The 19,673-nt window shown below is 35.4% G+C and overlaps 2 protein-coding genes across 2 annotated transcripts; one reads left to right on the forward strand and one right to left on the reverse strand.

Moving 5' to 3' along the window:
* The first annotated feature begins 3,430 nt into the window (after nucleotides 1–3,430).
* LOC130466072 (auxin-responsive protein SAUR77) lies at nucleotides 3,431–4,407 on the forward strand. Its single transcript, XM_056834807.1, has 2 exons — nucleotides 3,431–3,577; nucleotides 3,721–4,407. The coding sequence occupies exons 1-2, from the start codon at nucleotides 3,567–3,569 to the stop codon at nucleotides 4,127–4,129; spliced, it is 420 nt and encodes a 139-aa protein (XP_056690785.1). The 5' UTR covers nucleotides 3,431–3,566; the 3' UTR covers nucleotides 4,130–4,407.
* Nucleotides 4,408–5,385: 978 nt separating this feature from the next.
* Nucleotides 5,386–15,529, reverse strand: LOC110799075 (proline--tRNA ligase, chloroplastic/mitochondrial). The gene is made up of 11 exons (XM_022004276.2): nucleotides 15,128–15,529; nucleotides 14,858–14,914; nucleotides 11,400–11,510; nucleotides 11,176–11,262; nucleotides 10,988–11,101; nucleotides 10,669–10,875; nucleotides 10,422–10,559; nucleotides 9,553–9,714; nucleotides 8,494–8,693; nucleotides 6,086–6,169; nucleotides 5,386–5,905 (listed from the first exon to the last, which is right to left on the reverse strand). Exons 1-11 carry the CDS (start codon nucleotides 15,458–15,460, stop codon nucleotides 5,764–5,766), a joined length of 1,635 nt encoding a protein of 544 aa, XP_021859968.2. The 5' UTR covers nucleotides 15,461–15,529; the 3' UTR covers nucleotides 5,386–5,763.
* Nucleotides 15,530–19,673: the final 4,144 nt, after the last annotated feature.

Here is a 19,673-nt window from a genome sequence, read left to right on the forward strand (position 1 = left end):
GTTTCTGGACGAAACTTCTTTTAAGAGGGGTAGATTGTAATCCCCCGTAATTTTATTATATTTTATTTATATATTTTAACGTATATTTAATATATTTAAATAAGAATTTATGAATTTTGAAAATAAATACATAATTAACGTATATTTATTTATTACATTTTAATATTTTCAACGATTTACGAAATCGAAAATAATTTTAGAATTAAGTTGAAAAGAATTTGAATTACGAAAATTGATTGAATTTAGAAAACGATCTTATTCGGTTTTGGATTCAAATCCTAAAACTAAATTCTAATCCTAGCCCAATTTAATAAAGCCCAAAACAAACAACCCATAACCCCAATCCTTATTCACGTAAAACCTCAAGCACTCCTTCCTTCCCTTCACGTGAACTGTTGCTTTCTCCTCCCCCTCTCTTTTCAGTTCTGTCGAACACCAACCACCACCATCTGTGCTGCGTCGCCACCGTCGGCCAACCAACTCACGACCACCGCGCCGTCTCTCCTTCGCCGTCGGTAACTCCTCCTCCCTCCTCTTGTTCTCTCGTCTTTTTTTACGAAATCTCCTAACTTATTATTTCTCCTTTCCTCCTCCGGTAGGTGAGAACCACCTTGCTGCCACCATTGTTGTTGTCGGCCACCCTTCTCCTCCACCTCCCAGATTCTCGTCGCCGCCCAGCTTCCCGTCGGCTTCGTCTCTCTCCTCTTTCACGTGGAATCCTTTCCCCTTCTTCTTTTCTTGCTTCACCATCAACGCAACCACCATCGCCGGTCATAACAGTCGTCGACGCTGATTCCCTCTGCCGCCCAGCTTCCTCCGCCGCCCGGTTTCCTCGCTGCCGCCGCCCATGCTGCCGGCCAGCACTCCTCCTTCTCTCTCTTTTGGTTATTTCTTAAACCCTAAGTTATTTAAATGTTTTAATTAAGTTTATTAATTTGAATTTATGTTTCTTGAAATTAAATTACTAATCTTTAAGTTAAATTATAATTTTCAGATTTGGTGTTGATGTTACAAATTAATTATTTTCAGTTTTGGTTGATTAATATATAAGTTAGGGTTTTAATCAGTTTAGTGATTTAATTCATGTTTATTGAATGTAAATTATAAGTTATTATGATTAAATTATATTTTCAGATTATACATTATGTTTAAATAATAAATTTAATTTTCAGATTATGTAATTGCTTTGAAATAATGATTTTTAATTATTAAAGCATGAATTTTAAGGTTTTAATAGTTTTGAAATCATGGTAGGATGTTTAGGAATTATTAAAGTCATTGTTTTTATGATTTAAAACATGTTAATTATGTTTTGGAGTAGTTTGAAATTAGTTATATTGCTGGAAATTTAAAGTATGATGCTTTGAAGAGTTTTCAACGAATTTCAATAATTAATATAATAATTATGATGCTAGGAAACCAAATATTCAAGTTTCGATATTGGGAAAAGTTCTAATTATGTTTAGGAGGGGTTTGAAGCTCCCTAATGTTGCTGAAAATTCAATATGAATTGATATGAGTCTATATTGGTTGTTTTTAGGCGGAGAATTCTCTGTAGGCGACTTTTGAATTATTAAAGTGGTCTTGTAGTTTGTTTACACAAGGTACGTACATACCTGTGTGCTTGGAATGTGTGTTATCTATTGAAACCAAGTTGAAATTTGTTGATGAACTTGATTATGTTGGAATTTCATGTTTAATATTGTTGGATGGACATGTTGAACACATATATTTCGTTATGAGAATTATAACATGTTAGTATGGATGATTGATGCAAACATGTTGGTTGGGAACACTAGATTATTTTATATATATATTGATTCAGATCGATTGATCGTTGTCCCCTTTTAGCTTTTCACTACTTTATGAGGGCTGAGGACCTTGTTTAGTAAGTTGAAACCTTATACCCATATAGAGGGGTTGGTCAGTATTAAAGGAAAGGTTGGATTTAATTGGAATGAGTCTTGTTTGATACATTTGTGATCACTTACTTAATTCCAAGATAAAAACAGTTGTGAATAAATGTGGATTGTATGCCTTATGTGATTGTTGAGTCATAGCAGGGTTTCAATTTGTAAATCATGCAAAGTGAAACTAAGTAGCAATAGCTTTAGACTGTGCACGTCTAAAGTGACGGACAAACAGGAGTTGGGGTTCATGGTGGTAGCCCATGGCCTTTATCTCGGACCGGATTGATCACCGTGTCCTATTTTTATTCAAACGTTCCTCGATATCGCAGGTAACTGAGGTTACGGAATCGCGTCCGTACCTCGTCTTCCTTAGTGAAGCTTCTAGCTAGAAAACTCGGTCCATTGCCTATTTCAATTAAAATAATATTATTGTTATAAAAGTCTAGTCCAATCTAGCCTAGTCTAGCCAAGTGTGGTCGTCAAATTATCATGTTTTGTCTGCCCTTACTTATGTTTAATAGTATCATGTTAGGATTGCTATTGTTTTAGTATGTAGTACACTATTATAGCATCTATATTAAATAAAGGATAACTATATCAACATAACAGTTACTATATATTTATTAAGAGATACTATATCATACCTTCTTCAATACAATGATCTGCAACCATAACTTGCTGAGATGTGCCTTCAACTTCATCTTCAACGTCGTATACTTCTCTATGATTCTCTAAATTTTCTAAAATAATAATAATTACGCAATCAGTATTAAAGTTACTATAATTCTTCGTAGTTATTAGGTTTCGAATATTACCTTCATAATTATACAATTTTTCTTCTATTGCGCAATTTAAATCGATATTCAAATCGATTAAATCGTCCTCCATTGTTGAAGCTCGAAGAGAGAGAAGCTGCTAGAGGAGAGAGAAGCTGTTGGAAGAGAGAGATTTTAGGGTTTAGTTCAGCGTTTTCCGTTTTTTTGGATCACGTGAAATCAACCGAACTCATCCTAATCAACCCTATAAAATTACACAATTACCCTGGTCCAGACTAATGTTATGGTGGACCGGGTCCATGCAAGCAGAATTGTTTATTTGCTCCTAATTTATACGCAAGAGAATAAAATGACGTGAGAGATTGAGCAGTAACAAAATAAGGTAGTTTATTCTCTTTCAAAAACATGAAAATGGGAATGGATTTTGAGTGAAGAAAGTTTTCAGTTATTTTATCTTTTTGATGAACAGAAACGTAATTTCTTTTAAGATAAAGAAAAAAAATGTGAAATGCTAAAAGGGGCCACGTGACACTCTATATAAGCTTTAAACTTCCATGTTATTAAATATTATAATAGATAAGGAATCGAAGGGAACTGTTTTTGACATATTTGTAAATTTTTATGTTCTCACATAGATATGTCATATGTAATGTAATAAATTTCAAAAATCGAAATAAAAACGTCCCACCTAAATTTAGCAACATTTTCTACAACATTTTTTGTTATCTTGAAATACTAAGATGACTTTCGGTCCCACTTTCGTGGATTAGAACCCAACAACTTCATTTCCCCCACACAACTACAAAATAAATAAATAAAAATGGTACAACAATAATAGTAGTAATAATTAATAATTAAGCAGTAGGATTTCTATTAGAAAATGGCTCCAATGTGAGTATATTCTTCAATTAATAATAATTAAGTCACCTTCATCTATTCTTCAATTTCTATGAGTCACCCTAATCTATTCATAATCTTATTATATATCTTTCTATGATTTCTAATTCTTTTGAGCCAATTATTGTTTATAACAGGAAAAATAAGATGAGGAAGCTACAATTAATGTTAAGGAAATGCAAGAGTTTATCAAGGCAATTGAAATTGAAAAGATCAACTTCCTACACCAGTCTTAGATCCAACAACTCAACTAAGGAAGAAGAATACGAGACTATCTTTGTAGGGAGTTCAAGAAGGCGTTACGTGATCGATTCCAAGTACTTGAGTCATCCTTTGTTTAATGCTCTTCTTCAGAAATCCAACCAAACTCCAATAACAGACCACCAACATTCTTGTAGTAATAGTATCTCTATTACTATTATGTGTGAAGTTGTACTCTTTGATCACCTTCTTTGGATGCTTGATAATGGTGATCCTAATCTCGACAACGACGACGCTTTTGAGTCCTTGGATCAACTTGCTGATCTCTATCTTCACTCATCATAAAACCAAACCGACGGTCCACGCGCCTTCCAGATCTCTAAATAGTGAGTTACTGGTTTGTCGGAATGGTTTCTGTTTTATATCCGGCAGTTATATTCATACAAAAGTGGTATATATGTTGTATATTTAGGGTACCATACAATAGTATAATGTATGTGTATGTCATATTGTCATATGATCCTTCAAAATGAAGCATAATTTATACTATAATGTATGTTATGTATGTTTGATCGTTGTACTATATTATATTCCATAATGTTAGTTTTATTTATTTATTACTACGTATTATTTGATGATACCTTACATGCTAAAAGAAAGACAAAAGAAAATTAAAAACAATGAGAGTTAATTTTGTTCTTCGCCCTACTGAGGTGGCACGCTTGATGCAATTGTCTGTCTCCGGCAAACAAAAGCCCATTTGATGAAAGAATCCAGACGTTGAATGGCCTTTATAGTCCTTCCAAACTTAAGTAGTACAATACAAAATATTCTTTGTGCTTTTGAAGGTTTGAAATATATGTTTGATACTTCTTCTATTTTTTTACTTGCGCCATTTGATATTTTTCGCCAATGTAAATCCTTGATAGAAGAATCTAACAAAATCTCACATTATTATATAATTCAATATGTATAAATCACAACAAAAAAAAAAAAATTGATAAAAGAGAGTGTGGATAATGTAAAAATGCAAATGGTGTAAGAGGAAAAAAAAAGGGGGAGGAAGTGTTTATTTATTTATTTTTGCATAATCTATACTAATATATTAAAAGGCGTTCTTAAGAACGTATATATGTTCTTATACAGACCTCTTTGTTAAAAGTTTTACATCCAACCATCTTAACCAACTACAACTTATGTTATATTTTTTCTTTAAGGAAGGAACTTATGTTATATATATATTCTATATAAACATTTATGTTCTTTTTACAATAAATAACAAATTGAATAGAAGTGAATGCAAAAAAAAAGGGAATGATTATTTAATTTATAAATATACAGTTATTACTTTTCTAGATTAAGCCTGAAAAAAAAATACTCAGGGTAATAATAACGAGTAAGTGGTTCAATAATTATAAAACATATTACATGCACTTGGAATAATAGAACGTGGAGTTTCAGCTTGGAAAGGTTGTTAATATGCCGCTAATCTTGTGTATAACCCCATAATTATATGACCAGGCCACACACTAGTTTTTTATTCAATTATTAGTTGTACGGGAGAAATTTTTACAAATTGTCACAGAAGGTGGAGATTTACATAGGCACACAGAACTTCTTTCAATTCCATATCCATTTTAAAGCAAGAATAGCCAAAAAGTTTACAGTTGAAACCAAAGAACGACACTTGCGTACTTTCCCCTCAAAAAGAATATATTACTGCATACTACAGATTTCCCACCTACTAAATTCTTCACTTAGCACATTACATGAATATTAATGTACAGTCAGTAACATATAACTATGAGCAACCAACTGATACAAAAGAACTAATCGTGTCTATAGCCCCGAACATTAGCTTTACTAAAACGTATGGATCTTGGGAAAAAAAAAATCGTATGAAAAACTCCGCAGCCAAAATTGAGATGGCGCAAGAGCGAAACTCCTTTTGCAGTAACATGTTCGCCTCAGGAATCAGGTTAGTAAGATTTTGCAAAGATCGCAACTTCCTCAGCAGGATTTCCTGTCATCAAGCAAGTTTTTGTCCCCGGAGATTGTTCAAAAGGGAAACATCTAATGGTTGCCCCAGTTTCTTCTTTTACTTTCAACTCATCCTTATCACTGTACACCATCAATGAGAAAACCAACTTTAACCATACATACTACAATTATATTATTCAAAATATTTACATTACCAAAGAAAACAAAAGGGAAGAACAAGTTGTCTATCTTGCTCTACACATTTGTTTCATTAAGGAAAAGATAAAAAGAAAGGAGGAGATAGAAGGGGAAGAAGAAGACCTGCCGGACCATGGACCTCTTGCCCACTTTCCATCAGATATTGCCGCTTTAAGCTCATTATATGATGTCACATCAACAATGTTACTGCCAAATATTAACTTCACGTCAGTATCCCTGATTTCAGTAAAATTCCAGGCGCGGCTAATACCATACCATACCATATAGGACAAGTATGCGTACATTTTATTGTATTGCAATCAAGTGAAATGGCTATTTGAATCCACCAAATAACTCTAATGACAAAATGTTCAATTTAACCATCAACTGTTTCCAGAGAAAGATGAGCTTTTACTCTAACACAAAAAGATCATCATTAATACAGAATCTCCTTAACGGTGCTAAGCACACATACCAGGGAATGCAACCCAGATCACCCCTCAATCCCTCATCCCCATTTTCCAGGTCACTCCTCTCCCTATGCCGTGCCCTTAACACATGGACTTTTGGAAATGTTAGTGTTCCACACAGAAAAAATGGCAGGGTTTTAGGGAAACTGGACTTTTTTTTTCAAGAAATGTGGATTGTGAAAATTTTAGCCCAAAAACCACTGTTGTAGCAGTTTCTGCACAAAGCAATGTGGGGTCATTGATCCAAAGACCCCATGTTTCAGTCATCAGTGAATTCCAGCTGGTCTGTCATATCAGAAAAGGTTTGATGAGGTCAAAGAAGAGAGACAACAACAATGGGTTGGCAAATATCAGTGACTTCCCATGGGTCTACGACGAAAATGTGCTGGCATGAAAGGCAAGGAGGAGGAGAAAGGCAGAGGGACAAACTTGATAATTTTATTAATTATGGAGTACATTTGGATAACTAGACCATATTGCAGTATAGGGGCCTATTGGCAAGAGTTATTAGGTGGATGAGGGTCAGCCGAGTTGAAGAAAGGAATCCCAACTAGTTATAAATCATACCTAATCAGAATGCCTCTTAGATATTATTGATGCTTCAAGTTACCCTTTATAAGCTAGGTGAGTCAACAATCCCCCCTGAAACTAAACATATTAACAAAATTCTGAGTGACAGAAGTGTGCCCTCCTTCTGTATTGGGAGTTTCTACAGATTACATATACTCCATTGAATTCCCATAGTCCCTTCTAGGAAACCCAAATATTTAAGGAAAAACCAATTAATCTTACCATTTACTTTTAACTTTGTTGATCCACCCTTGTTAAAAACTGTGTACATTGTTTGGTGCAAGTACTCAATGCATTAAAAGATGGGAAACTAAGGAAAACAGACAGTATTTTGGGCATCAAAAAACATATACAAGCACTACGAGTTTGGGACAGAGTTAGTATATTCTTTTCTAATTACTGAAACACTTCAACAATGTGTGTTTATAATGTAATCATATTTCCACAAATTTTTAGATATTTTATGGGGGGCTTGTTATGAGGCTAGTTTGTCCTAGAAAACCAATTGTATGCTGTGTTACTACTTACTAATCTTATTTCAAATTCTATAACAGAATAATTTTCTTTTCATCTTTTGAAAGGGGCTCACCACCACCTAAGGATAAATCAAACAGCATCCTTCAAAATGTCACAAGACCTGGGCTAAGTATGCAATACAATAGTCTAGGCACTACATAGCCACATATGATGAGATATCCGTAAAGGTTCCCACTTCCGTTAAAATATTTTGATTCTGATAAGAACTGTCCAAGAAAAGGCTTTTGCTTCAGCCAGAAGTTTTGTGTCCGAACAACTTGCCTAGACAGGAGAAGCACAGTTGACTGGTGACACTACATCACAAGTAAGCAAATGAATCCATATTTACAGCACCAGAACCTCCTATCTAAATCAAAATCATTACAGAATTCTCATGGATATAAAGAAACAAAGACAGTATCCTTTTACCTAGCCATAGGCGTAGAAGGCTTCACTTAGAGGGAAAGGGGAAGAATTACCATAGGAAGTCGGGGTTTAGGAATATAAGAAAAGGATAACAATCATAGCATTTTGGTTAAAAACCCTACTTCGAAAATTTTCAGGTCCTTGGTCTCCTCTTTGACATCTAGATGTTTTTTCATGGGTCTTTTGAAACAGTCTTCCCCTTTCACTAAATAGAGAATTGTACCCATGGTAAATTTCGTATTACATTGTTGTTTGTTGTTGGATCACCCATTCTTCATACTTTTCTCACTCAACAGAATCTTCCTATCAGAAAGTTCAGTATTATGATTAAAAATATCTACTGGACAATGTCACATTGGTAGTCACACTAGCAGCATTCAAGACTACATACAACTATACAACGCAGCTAAGATACATGCTCTGTTCACCTAGGATACACAATTCACAACAAATTGACCCTAACAAAAGGTAATCAGTATTATCGAGTTCTAAGATAAGAAGTTGCATACACAACAAGCTCAAGAATCACAATCACAGAACGGGATATACCTATCACGGAATGATACTGCCATACTCAATAATGATGCTTGTATCTCTTCCAACTTGTCCTTTACATAAGACACCAGAACATCTGGTTCCATGGATACTCCAAATACTTTCCCTTGTTTACCAGGAATATCTCTTCTTGATATGACCACACTCTTATTCAAGACATCACGTGGACCAATTTCCATTCTTATAGGAACTCCCTGATAAACAAGCTTTCTTTTAGTAAGGGCCCGAAAAGAGGATGTAAACTTAGATGCTCAGAGATGAATCCAGAAACTGAAATAAATGAAAAGGAAAAATATATGTATGGCAGTTCACAGGCACAACCAGCAAATCATTTATATGCACAATCTCAGATACTACCACCTGACAAATTATTAGCATGTCACAGACACAGAAACAAAACCAAGACATAACTGCATCCATGGAGTTTTATGGTCCATAAAAAGCACCTTCATATAGCTTTTATGGTGGTAACCCAACAAAGGTTCAAAATTCTATTAGTCATGCTCAACATCTGCCTTTAACCAGAGGTCAATTTGCTCATTGAAAGAAGGGAGTAAGGGACATTTATCTATCACTAGTAAATTTCGTAGGTTGTTAATTTTTTAATTCCGGTATCGTGGATTGTTTGACAACTCACTCATAGTTGTTAATCTAGTAGGAAAGCACTGCTTATGTAGAAAAAGATTGTATAGCCGTCAACAAAAAATTAACTTATACAAAACCTAATAATTTAAAATTCATGGTTAATAACTTAATAATATAGTATTAAACAAAAAGAACAAAACGATCTTATACCAACAGGAAACTATTACACACTAATTCATCACACAAGTTAAAGTAAACAGATTTGTAGCAGCACGGGTCTAACTACAGCAACCACAATATGACATGATGCTCAAATAGTCAAATCTCTAGTGCCAGTTGACCATGCAAATCAATGAAGTAGAACGCAACGATACAAGATATATTAATTGTGTGATAAAGTCATATTGAAAAAGTGCTGACATTCTGGAATTTAACCTTGTTACAATGATCAAGAGTGAACCCTCTCACCTTCATTTCCCAAAAGTTGAATTTCCATCCAGGGGTTCTCTGCTCTGAGTCGTCAACTTTAACTTTGATCCCTGCACTTTTCAAAACTTCATATGCAGCAATGGCAGCATCAAGAACTCCTGATTTCTCTTCTTCCTTTTTCCAAATTGGTACAATTACAACCTGAAAAAAGAGTCATGGTTGGAAGAGAGAAGTAGCAAAAAGAAGATAATAGGAGATAGAGGTAAAATAGCAATAAATCAGCACTTTACTACGGGAGTACAAAAACATAAAGGAGCAATATCCTAAATAAATTGAACTACTCCGCATGTAACAATAATATGGACTAGAACTGTACACTTCATAAATATTGCCTAAAATTTTAGGTCTTACTTGAGGATCATATTTCATCTGACAGGATATCACTTTCAGTTTTTTGTTCCCATTTAAATTTCGCTTTTTGTTCAGCTTTTTCGATTGACATGCAGAGTTTTTTTGGTTTAATTGTTTAAAGTTCAAGTTACTTTCAAATAAAGTACAACACGAATTAATTGTTTTGGTGAAACCTTCGTGTTATTTGAGTAATTTTCCTGAAATTAATACAAAATTATATTTGTAGTGTATTAGAAATAGAAATTGTGGATCCGTCCTACTTGGTATCCTGTACAAAAACTCAACCTTTTAAAATTAGCATGAGCAATTTGGTTGATTCAGTAAACTGCTGCTTCCCTTTCTAACTGTTCCATCTTATATTTTCCCATTTGTTACAAGAAATTTATGTTACTCTTGCTGCATAAGACCTCTTTAAAAGGAGCAGTTAAATTCCTTTCAAGATGTCAGGCATTCATCTTGTAAGGGGTAGTAAGAGAATGCAAGAGCCTACAAGTAACCTGTATGGGAGCAACCCTTGGTGGAAGCATTAAACCAGCATCATCACCATGAGTCATTATTATACCACCAACAAAACGTGTGCTGATAGCCCATGACGTCTGCCACACATGTTGCCTTTGGCCATGTTCATCAGTAAACTGCATATGATGTGCAAATCATTCACTCAAGTCATTCAACCAATAACGCCATTTTCTCAGACTAAACATAAGAAAACAATTGAGATAAGAAACTGCCACTAGGCTGAACCTGTGTGTTAAACGCACGTGAGAAATTCTGTCCAAGGTTGTGGCTAGTCCCAGCTTGTAGAGCTTTTCTATCACCCATCATAGCCTCAATTGTATAGGTCCTATCAGCACCAGCAAATGTCTCTACCTTTGATTTTCGACCTGCAATTACAGGAATTGCAGCTTGCTCATAAGCAAACTTTATGTAGACATCAATCATCTGCAAGGCCTGTAACAATAAGAACACATTCATTAGTTAAGAGTGATCATGTCTTACAGGCACTGCCATTAATCATATCTAACAACTTAAAATGAAAAAAGAAAGCAAGAAATTCACAAACCTCTTTCTCTGCCTCTTCTGGAGTGGCATGGGCAGTATGACCCTCTTGCCAGAGAAATTCGAGAGTCCTCACAAATGGTTTTGTGCGCATCTCCCATCTTGTGACATTTGCCCACTAAAAAGGAAACTTTCAGATACAGAAGGGATAAGAAAGGCAGATATGAAGTTCCTATCTTATTGTAATATTACCTGGTTAATCATTAGCGGAAGATCACGATGACTATGGATCCATTGAGTGAACATATGGTTTACTATAGTTTCACTAGTAGGACGAACCTGCCAGAACCTCAACAAGTACAACAATCAAAGCCAAGTCTCAGTTTACCAACTTTGGTGCCATAAAAGTAACACAAAAGGCTTTGTTAAATCAACGCAAAAAGCATAGATAAATAAATCATCATTCATAATAGTACCACAAGTTTTTCTTCGAGTTCCTTTCCTCCTCCAATAGTTACAACAGCTAATTCTGGACTAAAACCTTCAACATGACTAGCTTCTTTCTCTATGAATGAATATGGTATCAACTGCAAAAGGATTTTAGGTAACAATCATGTCAGACAAATTACTAACCACAAAAAATGAGAAAAAAGGAGAAAAGTTGCGAACTCAAGCAACATATAAAATCAAGTAAAGCGCAAATTATTAAGATTATTCCTGATATTTCATTCAAGTTGACAGCATTTCTTTTCTATTGGGATAATGTTCATATAGTTCACAAAAACATAAAGAGAACTTTTTTTTGAAGAATGATAAGAGTGTAGTTTACGTGTACCAATACAGGACAAAGAGCACTTTAACAAAATATGAAAGAAAGCCATACTCACTTTATGTCATTATCAGGAGAAAAAAAAAATAACAATGGGAATCAAGGTACACTATTCTATCCCACAGTCTCCTAGCCAATAACCCTACTCTGATAAATTCTGCTCACCACTCAAAACCCAAAGAAGAACCAAGCACGCTGACCTCCAAACAAACTTCCTTCACGCATTCAGTAATTCCTCCATTACGCAAAAAACTACTAATGCCAGATTACTATAAAGACTAATAATCCCGTTCATTCTCCAGAATTTCACACAGCTTTCTCCACTAGAATTGTTCCAGCTTACAGTGTAAAGGAAAATAATAGGTTATGTCTCCTTGCTCTGTAGACACAAATGACAAAATTTACACATTATAATATGCACTAATGTGCTCACCAAATCTGAAGTTCATCATTAGTTTTGAACCTTGCTAAATAAAATGTCCATACAAAAGCCTTAAGAATATCCAAGGCCTACAATAGGAGGCTTGATATCATCTTACCATTGAGTGGTTCCTAACAATTCCATTTGTGACAACTCAGTGGCTCGACCAATTAAGTTTCTAATGGAATCCACGTAACCACTTTCCCACCAAGGGAATACTGTACATACGAAAATCTCTTTTTCTACCCTGGCCCCTAATCAACGAAAAATCTGCCATAACTATGTTAAAATTCCTAGGAAGTCCCTGAAGTTTCATTGAAAAAAAAAAGGAAACAGACCGGATTGCTGGGAGAAAGAGGAAACTCATTCTTATCCCTCCACCAAGCCTCCTTGACTCTTAACAAGATCCTAGAAAAGAGGTACTCCTGTGATTTGCTTCTAAAGAAAAACAAATAAGTAAATATGTTTGTTAAACCTAACTTATCCAGAGTAGCATTTCTCCAGGTAAAAGGAAAATGAAATCGATAATTTTTAATGGATACCGATAGGGTTTTTTAAACTAAAACCAAAACAGCCTAGTTCATCCTTTATTGCTTCAACAACTCACTGAAATTACATTATGATCTAGCATATTCCATTACTTCACAGTACGAAAATAATTTCAGCTTCCAATTTTAAACAGATACTATGAATACTGATGTAACATAAAACATTTTTTCCCTGAAACTGAAACTCGGACTATCTCTCTTTTCCCTACTTTCTCTCTAGAGTCTATACAAGGATATTTCCCTGAATTCCCTCCAAGACATAATTCACCATAAAGACATTCCCTTCAGGATCTAAAAAAGTTTCAGTCATTACTTTCCTATTTCATCCATAGATAAAAAATGCGGTATCAGTCACGGTCGCGGGATCGGTCGCGGAGTCTCGGTCGCGGAAATGATGCGTTTGCTGCGGACCGTGTCGCGGTTGTCGCGTAGGAATTGGAAATTTGAAATAGAAGTCCCATGTCAGCCCCACTCTACCTACCCTAGTCCCCTCCCCTAAACCGTACACATGACCTAAAATGAATTTCTTTGTCTACCTTCTCTTTTCTCTCTTGTTTTAGATTTGAAAATGGAGTTCTCTACTATATTTCAGTGGAGTTTCTCCATTTCTTTCCTTTTTCCCTTTTTTTTTGTCGAAAACATGGGGAATTCGGCTAAAAACCGAGTAGATGTGAGGTTAATAACGTTTAACGCGGACAAAATTCGTTCGAATCGGTTGAACCGGCCGAGATATCGCCGTTTTTAAAAACACCTTTGCAACTCGGGATATCTCGTATCGCCAGCCTCCAAAACCTTGTTAACTCGGGCGATACGAGTTAACTCGGGCTAGTTTTTACACCATGATTTCATCACATACATTCTTCATATGACATGCCTTAAACTTGATGTCTATTTATCTCCAAAGAAATGAGAATTTAATAAAAATATTACAAGAGTTCCTAGGAATTCATCCACTGAAAATTCTTCACTGGCTAAACTACATATTTTGAATATAGGCCCCAACATAAATCAACCCTATTTGTTTTATCGTTGCATGACAAGCATCCGACATCTTGGACTATTAATAAAAAATCATGTGATGAAAGAAGAGTGTCACTGTTGACTCATGGTTCAAGATGTCCTAACCCTACCACAATTAAAATAGAAACTGTACACTTTCTTGAGATATCCCATATTAGGAACGTTGCAACTTAAAGATTTGAAATGTCCAAAACCAAAATGCTTCAAAAAACAAGCTTTGCCCTTCTTGTGTAAGTGTGATAACCCATGGTTTTTCTAATGAAATAGTTATTCATAAATTAATTTTAAAAGATTATAATTCTTATAATGAATGTAGATTTTCCTCTAGGGCTAAAAAAATAAAAAGCTCCTCCTCAAGACTCTTCATAATTCATGCTTTATATAATGAAAAAGGTACGTAAAGACAAGCATGCAACTAAATGAGCTAAATTATGCATCTTTGGTAGCTCCTCGAAATAATATCAACTCGAGTTTGACAATGAAAACAAACTCCTCTTATTGGTGAAGACAGTAATTCCATGATAGAAATTTGCTGATAGTATTTTCTATCTTGTTCATTATGGGGGGGTCATCGACTCAGCAAAGATCCTAGAATTGAGTTCCATCAAACTGAGGGTGGCAGAATATATGATTCCCAAAACAAGAGAGCAAGCTGAACTAACAAGTACCAACAAAGGGTTTGGCAAAAACATCCTAATACGAAGAAAGTAACTCATAGTCCACAAATAGCGTATGTAGTATCGTAGTACATTCGTTCACTCATTAATCTAATGCCATCAAAATTAACAATTTCACCAACTCTTCACAAAGACATTAATATGCTATCAGCAATTCAGAGTAGATTGATGCGAGACAAGTCATGCACATTCCAAAAAGAGTTTGAGCATGTATGCAAACAATTCAAAGTTTTGATTCAATAACCACTAAAATTCTTGTGACACAAATAAATTGCAACCAAAAATCACCATTCTAAACAAGCACACCCTGTATAAAACAATCATACAACCAAAAAACCTGAATTGCATATTATATGTTACATAAAACAATGTATCACCAAATACTGAAAACCCGAAATCAAGCAAACTTCACAACACAATCGGGGAAGCAAGCAGATACCTGTGGGAAGTACATATTGCTATGACCAGTTTCCTTGAACTTAATATTCAAATACTCCTGCAAATACCCAATTAAACCAAAACATAAGAATTAATCAAACAACAAAAATTTCAAAGTGACATCTCAAAATGCAAAACAAACTAAATTACCATCAACCCAAAACACAGCACAGTGACTAAATGTGACTAATTTAAGCTCATTATATAAAACTACAAATTGGCAGCGATACGGAACGGGAACTCAGTTAAAAGGGAAAGAGAGAGAAAGGACCTGGATGGATTCCCAAATAGCATAACCATAAGGGCGAATAACCATAGTACCACGAACAGGACCATAATCGGCGAGCTCAGCATTGGAAATAATGTCAAGGTACCAAGCATTGAAGTCTTGAGAACGAGGGGTAATGGCTTTTTCTTGAGATTTTGACTTGGAGTTGTCATTGGTGGAAGTGGGTGTTGAAGCGGCAGTGCTTCTAGTGGAGAACCTGATAGTGGGTTGTAAACGGCGGTGGTGGCGGCGGAGAATTGCCGGTGAACGGGAGGAGATGCAGGGTGGGATGAAAAGGGAGGAAAGAGAAGGTAGTCTAAGAGTGAGCGCCCCCATTGCTGAGGATTTTGGTGGAAGCTTTTCTTGGATGAGGAATGAGGTGGGTTTGAATGTACGGAGTTTTCCTGGCGAGTTAACCCAAATTCTTACTCATATTTACGATCGGTGTACATCGGAATAAAAGCCGACTCAAAATACTTAAAAATTACTCATGTAAAAATTATTTACTTTTGAATGATAAAAAATTTCATTTATAAAATTTATTTTTTCAAAATCACTAATTTTGAATAAAATTAATCATTTAAACCTTTAAAATGTTTATTTATAAAAAAAAAATTGTAATACTTTGTATAAACTCAGTTTATCAAAACATATTACTCCGCAAAACTTTTAAAAAAATAACAAAAAAAAAGGCAAAATTAGTATTCGATAAATTTATTGTGTATCTTGTGCGGAAATAACCTTTTTGGCAATTTAAAAGGAGCTTGTTCCTTGTTTAATTCATCTTCGGATGATGAAATTTTATAAGGATTTTGGTTCAACTATGGAATCAAGGGTTAACTAGTGTATTAAGGGTGTGTTCTCTTCAACTTATGGGACCTGAGTTTATCTGAAGTTATCTTATCTAAACTTATTTGAACTTATCTGAACTTATAGGAATTTATAAGAACTTATGAGACCTCATAAGAACTTATATGACCTTGTAAGACCTTATAGGACCTTATAAGACCTTATTAAATCTTATTAGACTTTATTTAAAGTTTAATAGATTATTACTAATTTTTTAAGGAAAATTTATAAAGAATAATCCAACCTTTACACGTTCTTCTAAAAATAGTACTACCTTTGATTTATTCTGGAATAATACAAGCTTTGGGTGTTATCTTCCAAAAACAGCATTTGACCGGTTAGTAACCTAGGTTGCATCAAAACGGATACGGACACGGACACAATACGGGTATGGGGATACGCCATCTTAAAAATGACGGACACGGGGACACGTGAAATAATAATATTAAAATAATATAATATATCAAAGAAAATTAAAATCATTAATAAAATAATATGCAAAAGGTAGTTTGTAACACCCCGACAATTCTCTCTTTTCTAAAATAATCTTTTAATATAAAACGTAGAGAATTATCAAGGCATTATCGCACGTGTGAAAACGTAACGGCTTATTCAGAATTTTGCAGCGGAAAACATAAAACTAACTTTTAGGTTCATAAATAATCGATTACATGTTAAGTCCAAAACCAATTAACGGAAATAAGGGAATACCAATACTACGACAAATTTCAAATCCAAGTTAACAAACCAAATCACTTAATAAAACAAATATAATTACAAGCTCTCTAATCCCGATCCCAATGATGCATCATCTTCAAACCTGTAGATGGGCAACGCTTATTGATCCTTAGAGACTGCTCACCAAAGATGGGTCATCACAGGATCAATAAGGCATAGCCATGATCAACACACACAAACAAAGCACGTAATCTGAAGGAAATAATGCCCTTGGTCCAAGTATGCATTCTATGTTAAGTCAAATAAATGCGGTTCAGTATTAATTAACAAATTAATAATTCACTGAGATCAAGTGAGCTGAATGCCTAGCTAGAGGCCGCTTCAGTTCAAGTGGAATTAATGATATTAATCCACATCTTACTCTTGACTGAACCCGTAGGGTCACACAAATAGTACGTAAACGGATCAAGTACTCTATCTATGGATATTCGGAATCGACGGATCTTGGTTTCAGTGGGAGCTGAGATCGTCACAAGCAAGAAATGAATACTCCGGAAACGATGATATTGCCGGAAACGGAAATATGGATCGTATCGGAAATATAAATATTATCCAAGTCGTAGATATTGCCGGAAACGGAAACATGGTACGTATCGGAAAATATTATCGGAAATGGAAATATTGCCGAAATCGGAAATATTGCCGGAAACGGAAATATTGTCAGAATCGGAAATATTATTGGAATCGGAAAATAATTCCGGAAACGGAAATATTAAATATTTGTTCGAAACGGAAATTAATTCCGAAATCGGAAATATTAAATATTGTTCGTATCGGAAATGAATTCCGGAATCGGGAACTTAATCGGAAGCGTATCGTACGAATTAGCATCGGACGAGGCCCGCTAGACGAAGGCCCAGCACGAAGCCAGGCCATCGCCCAGCGAGCCGCACGCACCAACGCACGCCTCGACCAGGCCCAGCGCAAGGCCAGGCCCAGCCAAGGGCGCGCGCGCGCGAGAGCACAGCAGCGTGGGCTGTGCGCCTGTCGTGGGCCGCAAGGCTTGCGCGGGTGCACGGCTTGTGCAATGCTTGTGCGGGAATTCCTAATCCTATTAGGATTTGTGCAAAGATTAAAATCCTAATCCTATTAGATTTGTTTTGTTATTTAGAGTCCTAATAAAGTTCTAACTAGCAAATCCACATCCTAGTAGGATTACAATTCCTTTTCTATACTCCTATAAATAGGTGCCTAGGGTCACAATTTATGGGTACGATTGAAGTATTCAAAGGGTAAGTTTTTGAAATAAAAATCATCCATACACTTGCAAATACTAGCCGAAATTCCTAAGCACCTTAAGGGCGATTCTAGTTGGTCTAACTTGAGGCGGATCCGGACGTACTGTGGACTATCTACGAAGGGACGACATTTGGAGTCCTAAAGACTTGTTCTTGTTCGGTTCGGGCGCAGCTAGGGAAGGCACGCTACAACATGTATGCATCCATTCTATGCTAAATGATTATGTGTAAATAATATGCTTTCCTGGCTTTATGGTTTTTTCCGCATGATTTATGAATTGTCATATGTATCATAACCTAACAGTGGTATCAGAGCCTCTTATTATTTTCATAATCTAAATTGCATAAACATGGTTAAATATTACAAATTTGCAAGAATTAAAAGGGGTGATTAATTTTCGTAATTGTTAATTAATTGCAAATTGCGTTTATTTAATTATACGTACGCAGTTTTTCGGCAGTTTCTTCGTTACTCATCCAAATCGAGTGATTTTTGTGTCAATTCCGCATGTAAAAGGCATTCTAAAATTTTGACAAAAATAGTATTTCTCGGCCGAACGCAGAATTCTCAAATTCGAAGCCTAACTATGACTTTTCGGAGTTTTAGTTTTTCGAACGCAAAATTTCGTAAATTTAAGATGTTAAATTAAATATTTGCGATTCTTGTTGTTAAATCTTGAATTTTTGATTGACCTACTGTATATGTTTAACAAGTTTGAATGCCTAGCCTTGTTAATTATGCAATCTAATTTGTAATTATGATTAATTTGTTGAAAATTGGAATAATTTAGAATTAATTTGATTTTCATAATTAGTTATAATTTAATTAGATACCTATGATTAAAAACCACCATAAAAATTGTAAATTTATGTTAAATTTTAAATTTTTATGACCTAGACTTGAATCCATGTTAATCGGAAATCAATAAATTAATAAATTTTCGATTTTTCGCTCTAAAATTAAGAAATTAATATAATTATTAATTTGTCATTAATTTTGAAAATAAATTTTTTATTTTTATGCGATTCGCTCATATAACTTGCACGCACAAAGCAATGGACGCTACGTGTTACCCTTAAGGGGTGTTGTATAGTGCGGGCATGCGACGACGAGCAAGGGAGCTCGTCGCCCATGCGGTACGAGTGCAACGAGCAAGGGCATGGTGCACGGGCATAAGGCAGAAGCCCTGCCTTGTGTCGTGGGCTGTGTGCGATGGGCGCATGGGCAAGGGCGAGAGCAAGGCACGAGCAGTCGCGTGTGGGCAGCAAGCGAGCTGCGCCACAGCGCGCACTGCCTCGCGAACACGTGCGACGAGCGCTGCGCCCAGGGATGGTGAGCAGCATGCGCGTGCGACGAGCGCTGCGCCCAGCGATGGTGAGCAGCGTGCTTGTTGCGACGAGCGCTGGCGCACGCCTTGCGATGGTGAGCAGCAGCGATGCGACACAGCGCATGGGCTGCGCGCACATGGGCAGCGATGGCTGTGTGCGTGTGGCCTATGGCTGTGCGTTGCGTGGTGATGTTGCGTCACGATTAGATCGTTTTAAAATTTTAATTTGAAATTTTCAGTTTACGTAATTTTAATTAATTTTAAAATTAATGATTTAAATTATTTTCTTGGATTTTAATTTTGAATATTGTAATTATAATCAATTTTATTTATTTTAATTATTTTACTAAAATTAAAATCATGAATTAATTTAAATACGACTGAAAATAAATTAAA

This window comes from Spinacia oleracea, chromosome 1, assembly GCF_020520425.1.
Source record: "Spinacia oleracea cultivar Varoflay chromosome 1, BTI_SOV_V1, whole genome shotgun sequence".
Taxonomy (NCBI): Eukaryota; Viridiplantae; Streptophyta; class Magnoliopsida; order Caryophyllales; family Amaranthaceae; genus Spinacia; species Spinacia oleracea.

Excerpts from the sequence above, each read along its gene's own strand:
- LOC110799075 (XM_022004276.2), bottom strand. The coding sequence starts at position 15,460 with ATGGGGGCGCTCACTCTTAGACTACCTTCTCTTTCCTCCCTTTTCATC. Across the intron at positions 11,511-14,857 it reads GCAATATGTACTTCCCACAG|TTGATACCATATTCATTCAT; the intron begins GTATCTGCTTGC and ends ATCCTTTTGCAG. Across the intron at positions 11,102-11,175 it reads TTCCGCTAATGATTAACCAG|TGGGCAAATGTCACAAGATG; the intron begins GTAATATTACAA and ends TTTCCTTTTTAG.